Genomic DNA, 24,278 nt, shown 5'->3' with positions numbered 1-24,278 from the left:
CAAGCAGCCCGACTGTGTGTGGGAATTTGAACATCATAGTTGAGGCTCATGGGGACCCTTCCATTCCTGCCTCCTGCCTCAGCCCCCAGCCTCCTCCTCGGCTCCATGTTGAGGGCAAGAACGTGGGAATGAGCCTACCTGCTTGGGATTAGTTTTGGTTTTCCATTTATTTTCTTCACAGCCTCTCTCTATTGATATTAGATGTTTCAACAAAGGAGTTTATAATATGAGAGCTATGCTTCGTTGTTCCCTTGCATCCTGTTTCTATAAGGATCCCACAGCATTTCTTAGAGATCCTGAGGGAAATTACAAACATGTTGCTTCTGCAAGATAGGAACCATTTTTACCAACTCTTGTGTGTGCAGCGCTGAGCACAGGGACTCAGTTGTGAAGCTGTTTCCCTTTGCCTTAGTCTCTAAACATAGTTTTATTTCAGCAAAAGGAGTGAATTTTTCTGCTGGATTCTGGGGTTCCAGGGATCTTCCCATATTCCCTTACCCCCCCAAAACAGACACCTTCAGACAATTGCTATTGCAGTTCTTGACTCATCGGATACACACACTTATTTCTTTAAAAACTTAAAAAAAAAAAAAAAAAGTAATCTACCCACAAGCCCAAGGACAAGAGTCCCATGTCTGTTTCTCTTCCAGGCATGGAGAATGGTGGAAAGCTAAATCCCTTTCAACAAAGAGAGAAGGGTTCATCCCCAGCAACTACGTCGCCAAAGTCAACACCCTGGAAACAGAAGAGTGAGTCCTTACCCATTGTCATCTTGGATGGCTTTGCTTGCTGCCTGGGCTTTCTTATGCATTCGTACCTTTTTCCTTCCCTGGAGCATAACATCCATGAAATGTAACAATGTCTTCTCAGGTGGTTTTTCAAGGACATAACCAGGAAGGATGCAGAAAGGCAGCTGCTGGCACCAGGGAACGGTCCTGGAGCTTTTCTGATCAGAGAAAGCGAAACCTTAAAAGGTAAGAAGTGGTTTAAGTCCCCCTCTAAATGACTATTTAGAAATTCATTCTTAGAAACTAGCATAATATATCTTTTTTTAAGAAAAAGATACATTATATTCTGGTAGTGAAAGCTTTAATGGCTTGATAACAAATAAACTCAATAGTGTTGCTATGAAAAGTACCATAGCAGACATAATTATGGCCATTTCTCACCATGCTTTAAGTTTGTTGCGGAGCTTCTTACATTATGATTGAGAGTAAATCTTGAAATTTTAAGAGAAAGAAAATCAAAATGACTTTTCAATTCAGTGAAATAATTAAAAAAAAAACTAGCACAAAGAAGGAAAACGGTGTGTTGGTAAGCTTCATAGCAACAAAATGGTAGCTTCATTTGTCAAGTAGACTTCTTATAGGACTTAAATTATGCACTACATACATACTTATTTTACATTTTGCATATTTTATTGCAAATTGTGTACCATGGTGTTTATAAGGCAGATCTTACTTATAAAATATAAGCATAATCTTTCCTTGTGCTTTCCCCCACAGGAAGCTACTCTCTTTCTGTCAGAGATTATGACCCTGTGCATGGTGATGTTATTAAGCACTACAAAATTAGAAGTCTGGACAATGGAGGGTATTACATTTCTCCACGAATCACTTTCCCTTGTATCAGTGACATGATTAAACATTACCAAAGTAAGTAAAAACTAAAGGTCGGACAAGACAAAACAGATTTATTATGAAATGCAGGGTTCAAACTCTCTTTTATATTAAAATTCTTCTACCTTACATTTCTTTTGGATGAAGTTGGAGGATCATATTCTGTAATTGATTCTAAATTAATCTATAATTACCTATGCATGTGAATTCAGAATGGATCTTAGTGAATAATTATCCCAGTTCTTCCCACCCAATCTGTGCTGTTTGACAGTTAATGTTCCAAAACTGAGAAGAGAAAAGTGAATATTCTTTTCATGTAGTGCATATTTTTACAATACATCTTTAAATATTTGGAATCAGAATGCAGATTTGCAGATCTGTGTCTTTATATATATGTGTGTGTGTGTGTATATGTGTGTAAAAGTAATCCATAGTCTGGGTAAAAGAAAACAGAAATAACAATGATAGGAAAATATTTAGAGGTGATGAGTCCATGGTCCTCTGTCTCCAGCGCTTTGGAATCAGAATGCAGATTTGCAGATCTGTGTCTTTATATATATATGTGTGTGTATATGTGTGTAAAAGTAATCCATAGTCTGGGTAAAAGAAAACAGAAATAACAATGACAGGAAAATATTTAGAGGTGACGAGTCCATGGTCCTCTGTCTCCAGCGCTTCTCAGTTTGCCCTGTGAAGCCAAACCCATGGGTGGCCTTTAGGTTCATTCCCGGTGTGATTGAAGTCGGTTGTGGTGGGTAGCTGCTGGTACTGTGTACTTCTGCCACCCACTCTCAAGGGATACACATTGTAGGTTTGCAAACAGTACTAATGGATAAAATCAAGTATTTTCAGAATTGTCTTTCAGGTAAGAATTTCCAAAATCACGATTATACAAAAGATACCCCCATAGAATTTTAGGTTCACAGACTACATTGAGCTGGAAATGATCCCACTAGTAGCCAAAATTTCTTCATAGATACTGGTAAATTACAAAGTAGGACATTTTGTAACTTTTTTTCCCCCTCTTTCACATTAGAGCAGTCGGATGGCTTATGCAGAAGATTGGAAAAGGCATGCATTAGCCCCAAACCACAAAAGCCATGGGACAAAGATGCCTGGGAGATCCCACGGGATTCCATCAAGTTGGTGAAAAGGCTCGGTGCTGGGCAGTTCGGGGAAGTCTGGATGGGTGAGTGTGGGGCTCTGGAGGAGGCAACCAGGGAATTAAGGGCTCAAGCCAATGTCCAGCCGTGTTCTCAGCCAAACATTAAACCATGTCCGAAGCATCACTTCTTTTGTTTTGCTCTGCCCACGTGGCACCAAGGGCTACAGAATGGTTTGATCGGACTCTCTTCCTTGCAACGCTCCTCTTTTAAAAAATTTTCTAAAAAACAACTTTTTAAAATTTTTAGTGAATTACAGTTGACACACAATGTTATGTTCGTTTCAGATGTATAACAGTGATTTGACAATTCTGTATGTTGTGCTTTGCTCACCCCGAGAAGTGTAGTAGCCACCTGTCACCATATGACATTATTACAGTGTTATTGACTCTGTCTTCCGTGCTGTACTTTTCATCCTGGGAACTTAATTGTTTTATAACTGGATGTTCATATCTCTTTCTCTCTGTCTCCTGCTTCACTTCTCCTCCCTGCCTACCCCCCGCCATAGTAGCTCTTTTAGAATGAACGTTTATAAGGAAGAGGACAGTGGGTTTTTATCCTGACGTTCTGTCTACTTGTTCATGATTCTCTCATCACCAGATTCTCAGTACACATATTTTAAGGGCAAGAAATTGGTTTCCATCTCAGGGAAAATTTTATTTGGGGTGAGGATTGTCCTTACTAGTGGGCCTAATTGGAAGCATCAATTTATTGCACTTCCTCACCAAGAAAGCTTCTAAAGATGCTCCAGGTGCTGCCGTTAATGAATCATTCCTTACGTTAAGTCCTGCCTTCTTAGGCTGACGAGAGATAATGATGAAATTAGAGCAGTGACTTCTTCAGGGATTTATCCCCCCGTGCCTTTTCTAAAGTTTTTGTAGTGAATGTGAATTTTCTTTTTCTTTTGTGATAGAATTTTTAAAACCCTTTTTAAAAAAGCCATGCTCTCCTCGAGGTTCTAACTGAAAAACGCCGTTGCTCTTGTGAAGGATAACCTGTGGGGTCGCACACATTCTTACTAGATCACCTTATCCATGCCAGCTCTGAGTGAAAAGCAGCTGTGATTTCCAGAGAGATGAGGGGGAGGCAGCTTTTAACCCCGTGCAGTCCCAGCCGAGCAGAAGCTAGAGACTCAGCCTGCTGTGACCATGTAGGCACCTGCATCCAGGGGTCTGTCGAGGGAGAGGTTTCTCCTCTAACATGTTTGCCTCTGGGATTGCCGTATTGCCTCCTTTGTCCTGTTGCTGTTGCTTTAGCTGAAGCATCTTTTAAATACGGCAGATACTGAACCAGAGGAGAATGAGCTCTCGCCGCACTGTTTGTGAACTTGTTAAGGAATCCAGGTAAATGATTATTACACAATTGGACAGTCTTCATTTTTGCTTGGCATATTCCAGAACCAGTCAGTAGCCCCCGTCAGGCACACCATCCCAGTCAGCAGATTCGTCGGTGTGAGTGTGCTCTCCGGACGCGGCCGCTTCTCATTCGCACTCTGTGGCCCAGGTCATAGAATCAAACCTCGCCTTTACCTGCCTGCCCTTTTGCTTTTTATTGAGGTAACATTTGTGTCACATAAAATCAGTAATTTTAAAGTAAACGATTCAGTGACATTTACTACATTCACATTGTTGTGTAACCACCACCTCCATCTAGTTCAGAATAGGTTCATCTCCCCATAAGGAAGCACTGCACCCGTGAAGCAGTTATTTCCCATTTTCCCTTCCCCGGTCCCCCCAGACCCTGGCAGCCACCATTCTACTTTCTGTCTCAATGAACTTGACTAGTCTAGGTCCCTCATGGAAGTGGAATCATAGTTCATTTGCCCTTGTGACTGGCTTATGTCACTTAACAGAATATCCTCGAGACTCATCCATGTTGTAGCATATGTCAGAATTTATCTTTTTTTTATGGCCGAATAATGTCCTACCATATGGCTACACCACACTTTATTTATTTATCTGCCATTGGATATTTGGGTTGTTTCTACCTTTTGGCTATTGTGAATAGTGCTGCTGCAAATATTCATGTACAAGTTGTGTAGACAAATGATTTTATTTCTCTTGGGTGTGTATGTTCTTGTAGAAGTGAAATTGCCGAGTCAGACAGTAATTCTATCATTAAATTTTTGAGGGATCATCAAGCTGTTATCTGCTCATTAAAAAAGAAAAAAGCCACCTTCTTTATTCCTCTGAGGTATTTGTATTTATTTCTTAATATGTTTTTTTTTCTTGCAAATCCACAGGGGAGGGGTTGGAATTGTATAACAAACAGTGCAGACCCTTCACCTGGATCCACCAGTTAGTAGTTTGCTCTATTTGCTTTTTCTCTCTTCTACATACACACACGTATTTTATTTTTCTTGTTGTTGTTGAACCACTTGAGAGTGAGTTGCAGATGTGATGACTTTTCACCCCTAAATACTGAAATATGTGTCTCCTAAGAGCAGGACCATTATCTTAGATGATGTATTGTCCACATTTAGCAATCTAACACGGATACATACTATTACCAGTACAGAGTCTAGAATTTCTTTCGTTGACCCAGTAATTCCCTTGAGCTCCTAGGATCATGTGTTTGCATCGAGTTGACATGTCTTCACTATCCTCTAATCTGGAACAGTCCCTCAGTCATTCTTCATCCTTTATGATACTGACATTTTACAGAACATGGGTCAGTTGCTCTGTAGAATGTTCCTTGTTTGGATTTCTCCAGGGTTTGGCTCAGGCGATGCCTTTGTGTATGAATAGTATCTGAGTAGTTAGCGATGTTCTGTCCTCAGGGCATCTACCAGGAGGCACGAAATATTAGTTGGTCCCATTATTGCTCATGGTCTGTTTGGTTTTAAGGAGGTCTGCCAGATTTCTCCATTGTATATATTACTTTTTAGTTCCTTTTCATGATTAATTAATAGTCTGTGGGGAGATCGTTTAAGATCATACAAATATCCTCTGCTCCAAAAGAACTTTCATCACATGGTTTCAGCATTATCTGCTCATGTTGAGTTCTCTTTCTTCTTAGAAGCTATCACTTCTCTAAGGAGAAGCTGCCCCTGTGTTCCTTCATTCTCCCCCAAACATGTCTTCTCTCGCCCACTGGCTCACTGAGGGAACCAGATACCTGCTTTCTCCCTCCGGCCATCGGAGTGCTCTTTCCTCCCTGTATTTACCATGTCTTTGAGTGGGAGGAGGCGATGAAGTGGGGGATGAGGGAGAAGGACAGGAGGAGAAGAGGAAGCTGTACATTGTTCACTGGCCCCCTTCTAGGTCCATACTCATCGATTATCCCTCATAGTCACCACAGTAGCACTGTGCGATAGGAATTATTGTAATCATTTGTAATCTAGAGCAAGGACTCTAGATTCAGACAAGTGTCTTGCCCAAAGTCATTCAAGGCAGTGAAGAAGCCAGTTGCTTTGGCATCCCAGAGACCTGGACTCTCTTGCTTGCTAATAAGCTATTTACACAAATTAATTTGACCTCCTCACTTTCCTCATCAGTAAAATGGGTAAGCAGCCACCTTCTCAGTTGCTGAAAAGAGAATGAGATTTATATAGCTGTTGTGTTTCTTATACAATATGGTTCTGTGCACTCTAGTTTTATTTTCTTTATTTTATTATATTTGGCCATAGTCACTGGAAGCTATATTTCAGTGGATTTTCCCCAATTTCAGTCATGAGTTCAAACTATGAATAACCCAGTTAGACCTTCCTGTGAATATTTGCCAGCAAAGGAATTGCATACCTGTCATGAAGAGAAAAGTAGAGGCAGCTTAAGGGGGTGTATTCATCTGCTATAAAACAGTAACCCTGCATATGAAGTGATGGTTTGGAGTTTTGTTCCAGCCTCCTCGTGTTCAGCTGTGAAGCTAGGATAAAGGCATCAAACGACAGGCTTTTTGCACCGGCGAGATAAGGAGAAGAACCGCTAGTCTGGGAAGTTATTGCTTTGAGGGGAAGAGACTATGCTAGTCCTTTTGTGTTTTCTTAAAATTTTCTTCTTTTTTAAATATTAAAGATTTATTCTTTACTTATTTCTCAGACAGAGAGAGAGCACAAGCAGAGGGAGTGGCGGGCAGAGGGAGAAGCAGACTCACTGCTGAGCAAGGACCACCCCCCCCCCGCCACTTTCACCCCCACCCCAAACTCGGGACTCAGTCCCGGGACCCTGGGATCATGACCTGAGTCGAAGACAGATGCTTAACCCAGTGAGCCACCCAGGTGCCCCTTCTTAAAATTTTCTTGAGCACTACTGGCTCAAGAAATCCCTTTGGTAATCTCTTTGCCACCTTGGCCATGGTGGTGGTCACAGGGGCCATTTGCCAGCCCAGCTCAGCCAGAGAAACTGACGAGGGGGTGAGCTACCATAGCACGGGGGTGAGGGAGGGCACAAGCCTGAGTCACCGGCTCACAGTACATTTCTGTCCTGAGTGGCCCAAGCATCACCTGCAGATCAAGCTCATTGGTCCTTCTGAGATTAGGAAAAACCTCGATGTCCAATTCCAGATACACAAGATCCTCCTGCCCGTTTCTCACCTTTTCCTGTTCCTGCACTTCCACTGGCCACCTGATAAGTCTTCACTCCGATTTTAGAGAACATTATTTAGCATGTGCCCAGGTGGAGGGAGAAACTGAGCTTTCGAGGAGAGGAGAAATGTGGCATTGGAAAATACGTAATTGTTCTCTCTAGAGTGTTATTTGGATTTAAACTGTTTGAAAGAGGTAAATATCTGGTGAAAATTCATCATGTGAATAGATTACTAATAATTGTGTTTGTGGGTGGGTAAAATGCATATAATATAAAAATATCCATCTCAGTCATTTTTAAGTGTACAATTTCAGTACTGTTACGGACATTCCCATTAGACAGCCAATTTCCAAAGCTCTTTTTGTCTTGCAAAATTGAGCTTCTTTACTCTTTAAACAACAATTCCCCTTAATGCTCTTCACAGACCCTGTCAACCACCATTCTACTTTCTGTTTTTGTAAATATGACCAGCCTCAGTACCTCAAATAAGCAGAATCATAAAGCATGTATTTCGTGTGACTGGCTTCTTTCACTTAGCACGGCCTCCACGTTCATCCATGTTGTAGCCTGTGACAGAATTTCTTTCCATTCTAAAGCTGACTTACATTCCATTGTATGTATATACCATGTTTTGTTGATCCGTTCATCCACTGGTAGACACTGGGTTGATTCCACCTTTTTGGCTATTGTGAATAATGCTGCTATGCATGCACAAATGTCTCTTTGAGACCCTGCTCCCAATTCTTTGGGGTATATACCCAGGAGTGGGATCACTGGATCACAGGGAAATGCTGTATTTAATTTTTCTGAGGAACTGCCATACTGTTTTCCATGGTGGCTACACTTTACATTCCTACCAACAGTGCACAAGGATTCTGATCTCTCCACACCTTCACCAGCACTTACCCTTTACTTCTCTCTCTCTCTTTTGCTTTTCTAAGGTAGCCATCCTAATGGGTGTTAGTTGTATCTTACTGTGGTTTTGATTTGCATTTCCCCAGTGATTAGTTATGTTGAGCATATGTGTTTATCTTTTCGTGTGTTTACTGGCCATTTATATATCTTCTTTGGTGAAATATCTTTTCAAGTCCTTTGCTCAGGTTTCAGTCGGGTTGTTTGATTTGCTAATAATGTTTTACAAGACAGAGGTAGCAGAAGCTCATCTAAAAACATATAGTACAACCTAGCTTTTGTAGGTATCGTGTGAGGATCAAATGAGGTGATTCAGGTAAGCGCTTAGTTGACAGCATTCAGAGAACTATTGTTATTATTAAATACTGAATTTTTTTATAAAGAAAGTATGGTAACATTAGTGCAAAGACTGAAATAGGAAAGATTACCCAGGATTTCCTCACTCAACAAAGTTTCTTGTTTTTTTTTTAAAGATTTATTTATTTATTTGAGAGAGAGAGCGAGCTCACACATGCATGTATGTGTGCACAAGTGTGGGGAGGGGTAGTGGGAGAGAATCTTCAAGCAGACTCTCTGCTGAGTGTGGAGCCCCGTGTAGGGCTCAATCACACAACGAAAGAGATGTTAACCTGAGCTGAAACCAAGAGTCAGACATTTAACTGACTGAGCAACACAGGCACCCCTGTTTCTTGGGGTTTTTTAATTAAACTTTTTATTTTGAGATATTATAGGTTTATATGCAATTGTAAGAAATGATACAGAAATTAAAACAGATCCATTCAAACACTTTTACATGAATATTTGTGAGAACATTATTATTCATAATCATTAAGGAGTGTAAAAAGGGGTGTCTGGGTGGCTCAGTGGGTTAAGCCTCTGCCTTTGGCTTAGGTCCTGATCCCTGGGATCAAGCCCTACATTGGGGGGGTTCCCTGCTCAGCAGGGCTCCTGTTCCCCACCCCAGCTCCCTGCCTGCCTCTCTGCCTACTGTGATCTCTGTCAAGCAAATAAAATCTTAAAAAAAAAAAAAAGAATGTAAACAACCCACATGTCCATCAGTTGAATGGATAGACAAAATGTGATATATCCATACCATGGAATATTATTCAGCAATAAAAAGAAATAAAGTACTGACACATGCTACAATGTGGCTAACCCTTGAAAACACTATGTTGAATGACAGAGGCCAGACAGACAGAAAGGACCACATATTGTGTGATTCCATGTATGTGAAATGTTGTGAATAGGCAAATCTGTAAAGACAAAGGAAATGAGTGGTTGCCTCAAGTGAGAGACTGGAAGGATGGGGGTATGACTGTCAGTGGATATGGGGTTTCTTTTGGGGGTGATGCAGATGTTTCAATAATTGTGCTCTTGGGCTCACAACTCTGAATATATGGGAACCAATGAATTATATAATTTAAATGGGCCCATGGCTTTCATATATATGTTATATATATATATATATATATATATATATATATATATATATATATATTACAGAGAGATCCCTTGTAATCTTTATCCAGTTTCCCCAGTACTAACATCTTGCAAAACTGCAGTATGATATCATAGCCAGGACACTGACATTGATGATTATTTTTTAATTGTGCTTTTCTCTTTCTAGTCTTGTATAAAAGAAAGGAAGGAAGAGGAGGTAGTAACAGGGTGGGGCAGGAAGGGAGGAAAGAAGGAAGAAAAAAAAGAAAGAAAAGAACAACATTGAAATTTTGATCTGGGCTCTTTTGTAGATACAGTTTTGGGAATTTGGCTGTCAGGGAGCTCTTCCTTAGCTCTTGAAATAACGTCAGTATGTTGTGCATTTAGCAGAAGAATACCGGGAATAAAACCAAAAGAATAATGATTGGTGACATTATATTATGCATCAGAGGTCAAAGATGCCCCCTCTTCTAGGCGTGTCCGTGTGTCTCAGTCCAGCTGTGTGAGGGCTGGTGTAATAGCAAAGTCTGCCATTTAGAACTGCCTGAATTTTGTTTTTATTTCTCTTTTTATTTCTCTGTTTTATTTCTCAAGAGATGGGCAGGACAGTTTTTATCAGTGATAGAAAAAGAAGAACAAATTTAAAATGATATTCCTGTTAACCAAGTAAATTAATGTTTTTGTGAAGCTTGAGGTTCATAGACCACCAGTCACATTTATGGTCCAGATCTTTTTGGTCTGAAATGCAGTGAAAAATACTAGGAAGTGACCTGTTCTGGGGGAGGAGGGGTGGGGATAAAAGAAAGGAGTTTCTCCCTCAAGCTGTTTCCTCTCGTTCGTGTGATCCTCTTGACATCTGGCTTGGTGACACGTTCCCCCCCACCCCTCCCGTGGATTATTGGATTCCAAGGGAACTGACTAGTCAGTGAAGCCAAGGATGATGTTTCCTGTTACCACTTGGTCTATGAAGAGACTTTATAGAAAAAAGGGAACTTGTTTTCAATTGAATTTTGCTTAATATATTGTCATTTGAACAACTACGTTGAAATTAATCACCAGCCAACTTGCAAAATCAACCCTGTGCATCTTTTTTAAAAACCAGCTTTCATTTTGTGGTACTTAGGTGCTCTTTAGCAAATTAGTCACCCCTGAAAATTTGAGAGCTTTCTCAAATTGTCACCCCAACTTTCTTCAACTGTGCCAAAGTGGCACTCTTCAAGATATTCTTTACTTTCAAATGATTTTTAAAAAAATTGCAATCTGTAATGCCAACCCAAATCTCCATGACTAGGTTAATTGAACCTACACCCTACTGGAGAATATCTTTGTAAAGTACGACTCAATCCGTAGCTCCAAATAAAAATCATACCTTTAGTGCAAGTTGGAAACCTGCCCTGTTGTTTAAATCCCACAGCCCCAAGATACCAGTAAAGGGGAGTTGTTGCCATTCTTGAGCTCCGCTCGACACAGCTGTTTTAGTCACTGTTCATCTCAAACTCCTTATCAGCACTTTTAATATCTTTAGCAGCAGTGCTGTTTCCTGGTAACTTTTCCCCTACCCTTGGAACGCATTTTTTCCTTCATCCTTTACCCATAATTTTATATGATGCAAAAGTCTCGGTGAATTCCATTGTTTGATGACAGAGAGAGACAGAGAGAGAGAACAGTTTTGTTTCTTTTGCTTTTATTGCTGTGTAATATAACAAGCAGACTGGAAAGTATATACAACACAAATACTCAATATCACAAATAATCACAAAAGGAAAACTGGTGCGGTCGATACTGACTGAGATAACATGCTGGAAACTTGCCAGCACCCAAAAGACCCCACTTACCCCTTCCCAACCCCTTCCCAACCCCAACCTCGCCGTCCCCCGAAGGCAGCTGCCATTCTGACTTTTGTGGCAATTTCCATTTCTTTACACTTCTGCTACTTTTGTATGTGGGAGTGTGCATCCTCAAACAATGTAGTTTAGTTTTGCCTGTTTTTAAACTTTATGTGAATGAATCCTACCAAATGGACTCTTGTATTAGTCATGCCTCTTGTGTTCAGCATTATCCTTATGAGATTCATCCATGTTTTGGGGGTGTCGCTAGAGTTCATTTACCTTCGTTGCTCTATAGGGCCGTGTTATATCTGTACATACATAGTACGGTGGCTTATCCATTGATTTCACTGTTTATTGATGGAACTGGACATGTTCCCAGTTTTAAGCCTCTATGAACAATTCTGCCAAGAACATTTTCGTACTGGTGCGAGGGTACATGGTTTTCTCTAGGGTGGCCAGGAATTCTTTTGCTGGATCATGGGAGTATGAATCTTCCGCTCTCCTAAATACTGCCAACTCTGTTTCCAAAGTGCTTGTCCCAGCAAAATGTTCAAGAGATCTCAGTGTGCCATTTCCTGATCAACAGAATTGTATCTAGAAGGAGGTGGGCCGCAGGTCAGCACAGCCTTTGGGGTGTGTGTGTGTGTGTGGTTACTCAAGGTAATTGCACTTGAAAGAAGGCAGCTCTGTCAACATCCGTTATGGGCCCCTGGGAATGTTGGTAAAGATAGAAGCTTACCAGCTGAACTTCACTGATGTTCAGAAAAGAGCACAGATGAAGGCAGCCTTGGGGAGCTGTCCCAGTTTCCCCGCTAGGGTCGTGTGCTCACCAGCACTCACATGGTCAGTGGTTGATATCTGGGTGGTGGTGTGTCTTCCTATGGCTTTGTTTGTATGTCTCTGATTACTAATAAGATTGAGTTCTTTTTACATGTTTCTTAGCCATTGGGACTTCTTTTTTTTTTTTTTTAATTTAAATTCAATTAATTAACACATAGTGTATTGTTAGTTGCAGAGGTAGAGTTCATGATTCATCAGTCTTATATAAGACCCAGTGTCCATTACATCACTTGCCCTACTTAAGGTCCATCACCCAGTGGACTTCTTTTTAAAATGTCTGCAAGTCTTTGCCTATTTTCCAATTTTTCTTATTGATTTATAGGAATTCTTTATATATTCTGGACACTAGTCCTTTGTTATTTACATGTTTCAAGAATGTATTTTCTTGCTGTTTTGCCACTGGTACAATCATGTAACTGAGGATCCATGTATAAATTTTTTTTTTTGCATTTTATGTAATTTATTTCTTGTATTTGTTATTGGAGGATAGTTGGCACACAATGTTACATTGCTTGTCGATGCACAAAATAGTGATTTGACCATTCTGTGTATTACTCACTGCTCACCCTGGTAAGTACAGTCACCATCTGTCACCACGTAATGTAATTACAATATTATCGACAATATTCCCTGTGCTCTCCTTTTCATCTCTGTGACTTACATATTTTATAACTGGACGTTGTACCTCTTTATTCTCTACACTTATTCCTTCCTCACACTCCTTCCCCTCTGGCAACCATCAGTTTGTTCTCTGTTGAGCCTATTTTTTGTTGTTGTTTGTTTGTTCATTTGTTTTGTTTTTTTAGATTCCACATCTAAGAGAAATCATACAGTATTTGTCTTTCTTTGTCTGACATATTTCACTTAGCATAATGCTCTCTAGGTCCATTTATGCTGTCGCTGATGGCAAGATCTAATCTTTTTTATGGCCGAGTAAATTCCTGTGTGTGTGTACGTGTGTGTGTGTGTGTACGTGTGTCTACCACTTCCTAATCTATTCATCTACTGATGGACACTTAGGTTGCTTCCATATCTTGGCTATTGTAAATAATTCTGTAAGAAACATAGGCATGCATTTGTCTTTTACAATTCGTGTTTCATTTTCTCTGGGTAAATACCCAAAAGTGGAGTTGCTGGATCATACAGTATTTCTATTTTTAATTTTTTGAGAAACCTCCATGCTGTTTTCCACAGTGGCTGCAGAAATTTACATCCCTACCAACAGTGCATGAGGGTTCCTTTTTCTCCACATCCTCACCAACACTTACTGTTTCTTGTCTTTTTGATACTAGCCATTCTGACAGGTGTCAGAATGTGAAGTGAGATCTAACTGTAGTTTTGATGTGCATTTTCCTGTTAATTAGTGATGTTGAGCATCTTTTCATATGTCTGTAAGTCTTTGAAAAAATGTCTGTTCAGGCCCCCTACCCATTTTTAATCAGATTATTTGGTTTTTCTGGTGTTGAGCTATAGAAGTTTCTTATATATTTGAATATTAACCCTTTATTGGATATATCACTTGCAAATATCTTCTCCCATTGAGTAGCTGTCTTTTCATTTTGTTGATGGTTTCCTTTGCTATGCAAAAGCTGTTTATTTTGATGTAGTCCCAGTAGATTAGTTTTGCTTTTGTTTTCCTTTCCTGAGGAGACATTTTTATAAATATGTTGTGAAGGCTGATGTCCAAGTGTTGACTGGCTATATTTTCTTTTAGGAGTTTTATAGTTTTAGGTCTTATATCTAAGTCTTTAATCCATTTTGAGTTTACTTTTGTGTATGGTATAAGAAAGTATTCCAGTTTCATTGTTTTGTCTGTAGCTGTCCAATTCTCTTAACTCCATTTATTATAAAAACTACCTTTTCTCCATTGTATAAATTCTTGCCTTCTTTGTCATAGATTAATTGACCATACAAGTATGAGTTTATTTCTGGGCTCTCTATTCTGTTCTGTTGATGTGTATGTCTGTTTTTGTGCCAGTACCATACTGTTTTGATTACTATAACTTTATGCTATACCTTAAAACCTGGGATTGTGATGCCTCCAGCTTTGTTTTTTCTCAGAATTGTTTTGGCTATTCAGGGTCTTTTGTGGTTCCATACAAATTTTCAGGTTATTTGTTCCACTTCTATAAAAAATGTTATTGGCATTTTGATTGAGATTACATTGAATCTGTAGATTGCTTTGCATAGTAAGTTCATTTTAACAATATTAATTCTTCTAATCCATGAGCACAGTGTATCTTTCTGTTGGTTTATATCATCTTTAATTTCTTTCATCCATGTTTTATAGTATTCAGAGTATAGGTCTTTTACCTCCTTGATTAAATTTATTCCTAGATATTTTATTCTTTTTGGTACAATTATAAGTGGGATTGTTTCCTTAACTACTCTTCCTGCTACTTCACTAATAGTATATAGAGATACAACAGATTTCTGTTTATTAACTTTGTATCCTCTTACTTCCTAAATTTATTTATTGGATTTATTCCTGTAACTGAATACCTGTATATAAACCTTTATACAAATTTATAATGTATCTTTTTTATTTTAATTTTTTTTTAATTTTTAATTTTTTTATGATGAGTGTGCTCTTAATCCCCATCACCTATTTCATCCTTCCCACCATTCCTCCCCCCTCTGGTAACCCCCAGTTTGTTCTCAACAGTTAAGAGTCTATTTCTTGATTTGTCTCTCTCTCTTTTTTTTTTCTTTGCTTGTTTGTTTTGTTTCCTTAATTCCACATATGAGTGAAATCATATGCTATTTTCTCTCTCTGACTTATTTCAGTTAGCATTATACCCTCTAGCTCCATCCATGTTGTTGCAGATGACAAGATTGCATTCTTTTTTATGACTGTATAGTATCCCATTGTGTGTGTGTGTGTGTGTGTGTGTGTGTGTGTGTGTGTGTAAAGAAGATATGAGATATCTTCTTTATCTATTAATCTATCAATGAACACTTGGGCTGCTTCCATTGTTTGGCTGTTTAAATAATGCTACTATGGACATAGGGGTGCATGTTTCCCTTTGAATTAGTGTTTTTATATTTTAGGGGTAGATACCCAATAGTGTGATTCCTGGATCATGGGGTAGTTTCATATTTATTTATTTTTATTTATTTTTTTTTTTAGGAACCCCCATACCATTTTCCATAGTGGCTACACCAGTTTGCATTCCCACCAACTATGCAATAGGGTTCGCTTTTCCCCACATCCTGGCCAACGCTTGATGTTTTTCTTTTTTATTTTAGCCATTCTGACAAGTGTGAGGTGAATCTTACTGTAGTTTTGAGATAATGACTTTTCTTGGTTCAAATGCAGGACTTTTATTGGTGGCATTTACTCTAAATTTACACTTAAGATCTGTAAGAAAGATCATATTGTGTGTAATTATGCATTTAAATGGAAAATAAATTTAATAGATTCATGATTCCATTATTTTTTATAGGTTGTGGCTTTTGAAAATAACCTAGTACAGTTTTCTATTTTGTCAGCTTTCTATTACTGGCCTATCCATAATTCTAATACTTACTTTACTTCGCATATTACATTTTTTCATTTTCCTGTACAACACTATAAGCGACTATTAAATACAAATCAAAGTAAAATATCAAGGGAAAAGTTTTAACAGAGTAATAAGTATCAATGATCAGAAGAAAAGTTAGGAAGTATGGTCAACTGTTAGCTGTAAACTAATAACTTTTTCTGACACATTTGGAAGTGTGGAAATAGAGACATCATTTCCTTTAAAAAAAAAAAAATTCCCTTTGTAAAGAAAGATACATACTCATTCACAAACTGAATCAAAATGGAACAGAACAAAAGAAAGTAAAAGTCACTCCAATTTCTGCCACCCAGAGATCCTCATCACTGTTGATGTTTTATTGAGCATGCTTCCAGTCATTGTGTGTTCTGTACAGACTCAGATAGTTATATGATCTAACAAAGAGACCAGACACTAGACCCTAGACATCACCATTTCATAGCGCAAGTTAAACAAAACAAAAACTGTAATAGGGGTAGAACAACCCGCAGGGAACCTGCTGCCACTCCTCCCCTCACCTTTTTCTTGCACTTCTAAGACAAGTACAGAAAGAGAGGAAAGGAAAGGGGAATGTGATTATCTCGATTTCTGCTTTGTCAAACCACTGAGAAGAGGGGGCCCCAGGAGAAAATGAGGTTCAGAATTAAGCACACCACTGGGGGCAGGTTCCAGAAAAAGGGACCTTGGGGAAACTATATGAAGGAGTTAGTATTTCCCAAAGTGCATTTCGCAGGGTGTGAAAAGGTACATGACAGTGTGTCCTGTGATCAAGAAGGTGTGGAAAGCGCTGAGGGTAGCCAGGCCTGACAGGTTTCTTTACTGCAGGACTCTCTGCTCCTGGGCATGGGAAGGAGTGGCAAGTGGTAGGTCCCAGACATTTTGATACAGAAGCCTTTGCTCATGGAGAGTCACCCAAGTCCAGTTCTCTTGGGAAGCTTGAGGAAGCGCTTATTTAACTCTAGTATATTATACTTCAAAGTTAGTATATACAATTTCTTAAAATGCAAACCTTTTTTTCCCTGATTACAAAAATAATACATATTCAATGTAGAAAATTTGGTAGTTAAAAGTATCATGAACACAAATGAAGTCACTCTAATTGTGCCATTGGAGATGGCTGGCACTTGGCATATTTTACTGTTTTCTTCCAGACCTGTGAGTGTGTGTGTGTGTGTGTAAGAGAGCTGTGCTATGCATTTTGTTGTTGTTGTTGTTCTTGGATAAAGAACATTTTATTCATTAGAGGAAAATCTTTGTCCCCATGATGGATTGCATACAGAAGCTTGTGGGGTTTTATTTTTCCAAAATAATGCTTTATGAAACCTTGTTGATTTTGCAATAATTTTGGATTTTTTGTAAAGATGGTACAGAGAATTCTCATACACCCTTGACTTGGCCTCCCCTCATGTTAACACTGTCTAGAGTTTTGTGTCAGGTTTTTTTTCTCTTTTAACCCTGCATGAACTTTTTGGTTTTCAGTTGGATCAAACATGCCCTCTCTTCTGCTGTCTTGCTAGGTTACTATAACAATAGTACCAAAGTGGCTGTGAAAACCCTGAAACCAGGCACTATGTCTGTGCAAGCATTCCTGGAGGAAGCCAACCTCATGAAAACCCTTCAGCACGACAAGCTCGTGAGGCTCTATGCCGTGGTTACCAGAGAAGAGCCTATCTACATCATCACCGAGTATATGGCCAAGGGTAAGTGCATCCCCCTAACCCAGGGCTTTTGAAAGGCTTCAGGCTCCAAAAGTAAAACGTTTATTTTTCTTTAAATTTTTTCTTTTATTTTTTTCTTTATTTATTTGAGAGAGAGAGATCACAAACAGCGAGTGAGGGGAGGAGTAGAGGAAGAAGCAGACTCCTCACTAAGCAGAGAGCCCCATGTGGGCCTCAATCCCAGGACCCTGGGATCCTGACCGGAGCCAAAAGCAGATGCTTAACGGACCTAGCCACTCCGGTGTCCCAAAGTAAAAAGTTTAAATGTTCACAGAATATTCCAATAATTTTAATTCCAAAACAGCATGCCCACTAGTGAAAAATCAGAACCCATGGGGAAACAAAGCATTTTCATAAACCACCTCACCAGAAATATTGTTGAGTGTTATCTATATTGTAGAAATAATACATGATCTTTCTATATTCTCTGCGTTTGTCTTCTTAGTCATATTAGCCATAAGAATCGCACGCAAAATGTAGAAGCCCCCTAATAAATATTTGTCAAAAAATATGTATCTCAAATAAGAATATTTTTGTTATGTCTTTAAAGTGGGAGTTCTCAGGATCCTAAAATGCATTCATTTTCCTCTCTAATTTATCTATGTGTTCAGGGTGTCACTTTAAAATGGGAACATTTTTGAAACTGTTGGAGGTTATATTCCTCTGTAATCAGAATCACTAACCAAGAGGTGTCCAGCAACCATGTTTTCTCTGGCTGATATTACCTTCAGATAACAGGGTGTGAGTTACTACCCTTCTTCCTCCAGATCAGGTAGACATACTACCAAACTACCAAATGGTTCTTTAAAATTCTTTAGAAGGAATGAAGGAAGAAAGGGGAAAAAAAAATAGTACCAAATTAAGAATCCTGCATCATGGAGATCATACTGTGATGTCTCCACTGAGTAGATTAGAAAGATCAATATAACATTTTCTTATTTAATATATGTAAATATTTCAGAGTATTAGTCACTGAGAGTCCTTCCAAAAAAAAGGAAGTTGTTTAAAAACAAACAAAAAAACTACCCCTGTGGCTTAGGTTGCCATAACCTAGAAACTGAACTTTGTGGTTCAGTAAGTACTTGTTGAATTAAGTGGCTGGAAGTATTTGAATCATAAATGTAAATACGAATTTCTCCTCATAACATCACTTAGCCTCTACTGAGTACTTACTGTATACCAGAGTGTTCTTGATGTGTTCCTTGAGTGATCTCCCATAATCTTCTTAGCAGTCTCAGAGCTAAGTGCCACTGTTCTGTGTTGAGGATGAAGTAGCAGAACATTTACTGAGTACTTAACCACTCGCCAGGTACCATGGCACGTGCTTTTTAGATCTGTCCCCACAAGACCTCTGACAATAGCTGGTAGGACATGCCCTCTTTACAGGCACAAAGGCGTTATGGGTAAGCAGCTTGTCCAAGGTTGATACTTTAAGTTCTAGGAGAAAAAGCAGGGCTTGTTTTAGCGATGAAGCCGTAGGAAGTAGGAGGGTTTATCGACACACTTTCTTTTAGGTACAAAGTACAGTATGTTCACCAGCTACTCATTGAGCCCCTGTCACAGGCGCTGGCTTCTGTACTTAGGCTGGACACGGATAGGAGAGAGCCTCACCCAGTGCTGCTCCAGGCAGGCCCCTTGGGAGGACCTGCTGGTTTCTGTCTCTGGGCAGCTCTGAAGATCAGACAGCTGCTCTAGGTGGATTGTGGTGGCAGGTGCAAAGTGCCCTGAAATACAGAGCTAGAGAAACACTGTCCCCCCACCCCCTGTCACCCTTTTTTACCTGGCCCACATGCTACATTTCACATCAGGTCGAAGGTAACAGGTTAGAGGGGCCTGGATTTGACCAACTTCTGGAAAAGGCACTATGGCCATACAGAATCGCAAAGGCAATCATTGTGTGCGCTCCCTCACTAATAGTCATGATCCTTTGACTTTTGTTCGGCTTTTGGTCTTGTGTGTTTGAACTACACTCACTGGTCCCTCCCCTACCAACAGGCAGTTTGCTGGATTTCCTGAAGAGTGACGAAGGGGGCAAGGTGCTGCTTCCCAAGCTAATTGACTTCTCTGCCCAGGTGAAGTATTAAAAATCCAGGGTGCATGTAAGTTCGCCGAGACTCCCCGCTTCCGAGTCACGATGTTCCAGGGAGAAGGCATTTGTGCTGGCTGTTTCCTAGTAGTAGTTCCCAGAAAAAGGCCTTGCAAAGTGCACTTCCTTGGAGAGAATGATGGGTGTTTCACACTGAAGGCACATGTGTGTGCGTGTGTCTGGCTCTGGCTTGGGTGTCACCTTCCCTAAAACAAGGCAGCCTCTTATGTTCACACCTGCACCAGCTAGAGAGACAGTGCGAGGGAAGGGGTCACTTGTTGCTGCTTTCTGGAGACGCAGTCCCAAGCGGTCTGAGCACAGCACATTCTAAGTGATGAGCACGCAGTAGTAAGTTACTAACCTAAGGTACAGGTGCTTTTTAAGTCCTTAGTATTCTTGAAAACAGAGGAACTATATTCTTTTCCTTATTCTTCTTGCTGGATACATCTTTTGGGTTCTAAGAAATATTCATTTATAATATTTCTAGTCCTAGCCTAGAAGTTGCAAGTTTGTTTCATTTGGAACCATACATTTCCTGGAGCGCATTTAAGGGCAGAGGGAAGTTACCCAGAAACCCAGCAATTTACCTGGTGTGTCAAGGAAATGTGCGTTTGAATGATGCCAGCTACTGAATATTAATAGTCTAATTGTATCTGATAGTCATTTTCAGTAATTTGCTTGTTTTGTTTCTTGATACTGGCCATGGGCAGTTCATGTTGGGAAGGCCATATGCCATAAAGCCTGAAGTGGCCCAAGAGATTTCCAGAAGTTCCTTTTGAAAAGGGTTGCCTTTATGATCTTCATTTCTTACTCCATTTCTTCCCTCAGACCCTCCTTAAGTTGGGAAATTGATAAGGCCTTCTTGGGAAGATGAGCTCAAAGGAAAGAATTAGTACGCGGTAAAGTACTTCAAGAAAGAGAGGATCAGAACCCATGTTCTACAGTAGCGTATCGTGGGCTGAGTTGGGGATCAATGTTCGAAAACTGGCGTGTGTCGTGGCTCGTGGCTCTGACTCAATAGCCATAACCACTTAGGAAGTCCGTTTATTCACACATCAAATATTGGAATGGTAATTCCTGTTTTTAGGAGATGTTGTTGGGGGTCTAATCTGATCACAGAGTAGCATGCACACGAGCGCTTCCGAGCCTCTTGGTGGAAGCTGAGGGAATCTTAGGGATGACAGTCCCCACCTTTATCATTCTGGTAAAGGTGTGTGATGAAGTCCCCCAGCTCAGCCCCCAGCTCATCTACCCAAACCTGGCAAGCTTTCAGAGGTTCCTTATCTGAGTAAGAAATTCAAAGGTGGTCTGGAATCCCAACCTGTAATGTGGAATGAAGCAAGATTGCTATGGTAGAGTCCTGACTTTACTCAGACTCTCTACACTGGCCCCTGAGAAGATCTGTAGACTCCAAAGGTTCCAAGACCATAGTTTGAAAACCACTGTTCTATGGTAAGAGGATGATTACTTGGATGGATGCAGCTCTAGATCCTATGTAGATAGGGAGTCAGAAATGGAGAAAGCAGAAATTGTCACACTTGACATTGATCAAGAAGGCCCTCGATTGGGGCGGCAAGTTAGGTATTCCACATGGATGAGACACTTGAGGAATGTAGTGAAGGTTGGTTGTATCCACTGCTCAGAAAGGGAAGGGGGTTGATAGGAATATGGAAAAGTGGGCCATGTGGCCTGGAGGCCTGAGTGGTCCTAGCTCAAGTGCGGCGGAGGGTCGGATCTGTGTGTGCCCGCAATTCTATAGGGTTGTGTAGGGTGTACGGTTATATGGAAATTATGCCCATCGGGGTGTGTACCATACCTGGAGAAGGACTTTAATTTGTCACATGGGTATTTTTTATTTGATTTTGCGTGGCTTACCTCATAAAGCCTTATCTTGACATAGTCCAAGTTTTTAAGGTCCAACTTGGGGCCTCTGTATCCTTTAACTTTCTACTTTACTACTGTGCAAAAAAAGGTAACTTTGTCTAACTTACAAGTGCGTTGGGGAAAAAAGTTTCTTTCTAAAACTTTGTAGTTTGCCAGGAAGATTATCCCAGAGCCTAGCATTGACCATGACTTTCAAATTGTAGGTTCCAGGTGGCTTCAGTTGACTCCTCTGTCAGTTGTGGTGGGGCTGAGCACACACCTCTGGCAGTAATGGGAGGGGCCTGGGATAATCAATGCCGCCACCAAACCAGTGTTCCAAATCTAGCTCCTGCTGGATAAGCTCTTGTTTCCCTGCCAGGGTCTCTTTCCCAGCAGTGGCCACTGGGTAGAACTGGTGGGACATCCAAAGTGCATGGGGGGGTGAAGTGACAGTGGGATGGTCAGCCAGTCAGCATCACCCAGGATGTCACTAAGCACGTGGTTCTTCACAAAATTCAACAATTTTTTTTGCAACCAAATAGAATTTCCTTTTGAGTCCATCTTTGTTCACGGTGCAAATCTCACCCAGACTCTTCCCAATCCTTCCCTCAAGGTGGACTTCCTGAGACCCCATGTTGCCCCACCTTTGCTTACCATCTGCTTCGTTTGCTTGTGGCTTTTCTTGTTATGATATTGATACCACGAGAAGAGGGCCTGAACCTTGGCAAGAATGAGTAAGGCCTACAGGCCTGAAATCATGTACCTTACACATCGGCTTCCTGTTGACTATACTCGGTACGCATTTCCACTGTGATCCTGTCTGTTCCCTTTGGGATAGTACTACAACATTCCTCTGAAATTATTTCTCTGTTAACTCTATCACTTCTCCCTAATGGATGAGATGAGAATAATAAATATTAATAACGTCGGCCCAGGGAGATAGAGGAAACCTGGAGCCCGCCTACTGGAATCATCCGTCCTTTCTATACCTTCTTCCGCTTGACTCTTCGGAGTGGACTTAGGGTAAAGCAGAAGATTCATTAACGTTCACACTTGAACTCTAAACTAAAAAACAAGCAGGCTGTAGTTTGTATTTTCTTCTGTTAGTATTTTCAGTAGCACAAGAGGATATAATTCAACTTAGCTGCTTTGCACAATAAGGGGTGGAGAGTAGAAACAAACCAGCTTACTTATCTCAGCCCCAGAAGGCTGAGGGAACAGGGGTAAGGGACAGCGCTGGGACTTTTCCCACAGCCTCTCATCAGCTTCTTCTTCCCTCTCCCTACAACCTACTTCCCCAAGCTCTGCTTTCCCCTCACCAACCTCCTCTTACACCAGTCGAGACAGGAAGTGGGTGAGTGCACATGACAGCCTCTCAGTTCATGTGAGAGCTGATTTCATCACTTCCTGTCTCAGGATGAGTCCTAAAAAGCTCTTCTGAGCCCAAGTGTAATTCACTCTGTGCACCCTGTCTCTCAGCTCACTCACCTTCCTGGGCATTTAGTGGAGATGAAGAAATCCCAACTAAAGTAGTTTTACCAGTCCTTTCCCTCTGGTGTGAGATGAAGCGATATTGTGCTCTTCGTGCTAACATCGGAAAATCACCCCTTTGTGGAGGAAATCTGATACTTTGAGAGCAGAGAGACCGCCTCATTCCCTCCTAGCCTTTTCCTCCAGCAGGAGAAGAAAAATGAACTTGTTAAGGCCAGGGGTTGAAATCTGCGGGAATTCCCTTCAAGGGAAGTGGAAGTGGAATCATAGACTTGTACAACTGAGGGGACAGAAGGGGGAAATTCACAGTTGCAAGATGGATGGTCAAAGAAATCATCTTGTAATTCCTGCCAAGTGAACCAAAACGTTTTCTTGCTCTTCGGGGGCAACATCACTGAAGGCCAAGAGTTACCAGAAATGCAATGGACAATTGTGTGTGAGTAAAACTGCAGGAGAAACAGAAAAGTCCGTGTTTATTACAGTCGTGATAACAAGTACCCTTTCTTTAGCTCCTTCCAGTTGATAAAGCACTTCTCAGTCCATTATCTAATTTGAACCCGACTACTTTGAAAGCATTCACGTCTTTATTTACTGCATTTTACAAATGAGGAGGTGACCTTGGGTTTGTCTAAGCTTACAGAGCTAGTGGCTGGAATTGCTGCACTCAGTCCTGGGTCTTCTGACTTCAGATAACTTGTTCTTTCCTCTGCACTGTTTCACACTTGTATTCCAAGGTTGGAGTTGCTCCTAGGATGGTTTTGTACCTGACACCGTGCTGATAGCGCATTTTTACCCCTTGATGGGTTTTGCTTGATATCTAGCTCCTTCCCCACCCCCCAAAAATCTCTATTGCCAAACATAGATCTTTCTTTCACATAGTAATTATGCTTAACTATATTTCCTCCTACATTACATTTAACACACATTTTAAGTTGGAATTTGGTAAACTGAGGAAGGTTGGAAATCTCTGTCCGTGTAAATCTCAACCTTTTTGAGAAGGAAGGCCACTCGCCACCAGAGCTTCTTAAGTACCTGCTCACTATAATGTCTGCTGACTGAGGAAACAAGACTAGACTGGAATCTCTTGCATTAACTCTGGTTTGGGACCCACCCGTCTGTTAGTGGTAAATGAGTGTCTGGAGGGAATTTGCCGCAGAAGTTTGCAGAGCATTTGCCAATACCATCAGGTAATGTGTCTGCTCATCTTCCCTCTTCATAAAGAACCTAAAAGATAGGTTCTCATTCTGCAGCG

General features: G+C 40.5%; 1 protein-coding gene and 1 long non-coding RNA gene across 5 annotated transcripts in view; both read left to right on the top strand.

The window, feature by feature from the left end:
• The window catches only part of LYN (LYN proto-oncogene, Src family tyrosine kinase), a 118,668-nt gene that overhangs the window by 60,132 nt on the left and 34,258 nt on the right, over positions 1-24,278 (top strand). For all 4 annotated transcript variants that reach the window (XM_059166422.1, XM_059166424.1, XM_059166425.1 and 1 more), the window contains exons 5-10: positions 651-749; positions 871-974; positions 1,506-1,655; positions 2,656-2,808; positions 17,386-17,568; positions 19,582-19,658. In XM_059166422.1, the coding sequence (XP_059022405.1) occupies positions 651-749; positions 871-974; positions 1,506-1,655; positions 2,656-2,808; positions 17,386-17,568; positions 19,582-19,658 (766 nt within the window). The remainder of the gene's footprint in view (positions 1-650; positions 750-870; positions 975-1,505; positions 1,656-2,655; positions 2,809-17,385; positions 17,569-19,581; positions 19,659-24,278) is intronic.
• On the top strand, positions 19,665-23,491 carry LOC131826821 (uncharacterized). Its single transcript, XR_009351770.1, has 2 exons — positions 19,665-22,330; positions 23,015-23,491. It is a non-coding gene; the product is annotated as an uncharacterized LOC131826821 (long non-coding RNA).

The sequence above is a fragment of the Mustela lutreola genome, chromosome 3, assembly GCF_030435805.1.
Source record: "Mustela lutreola isolate mMusLut2 chromosome 3, mMusLut2.pri, whole genome shotgun sequence".
Classification (NCBI taxonomy): Eukaryota; Metazoa; Chordata; class Mammalia; order Carnivora; family Mustelidae; genus Mustela; species Mustela lutreola.
The sequence above is the reverse complement of the archived record's forward strand: the minus strand, read 5'-3'. Positions and strand labels throughout refer to the sequence as shown.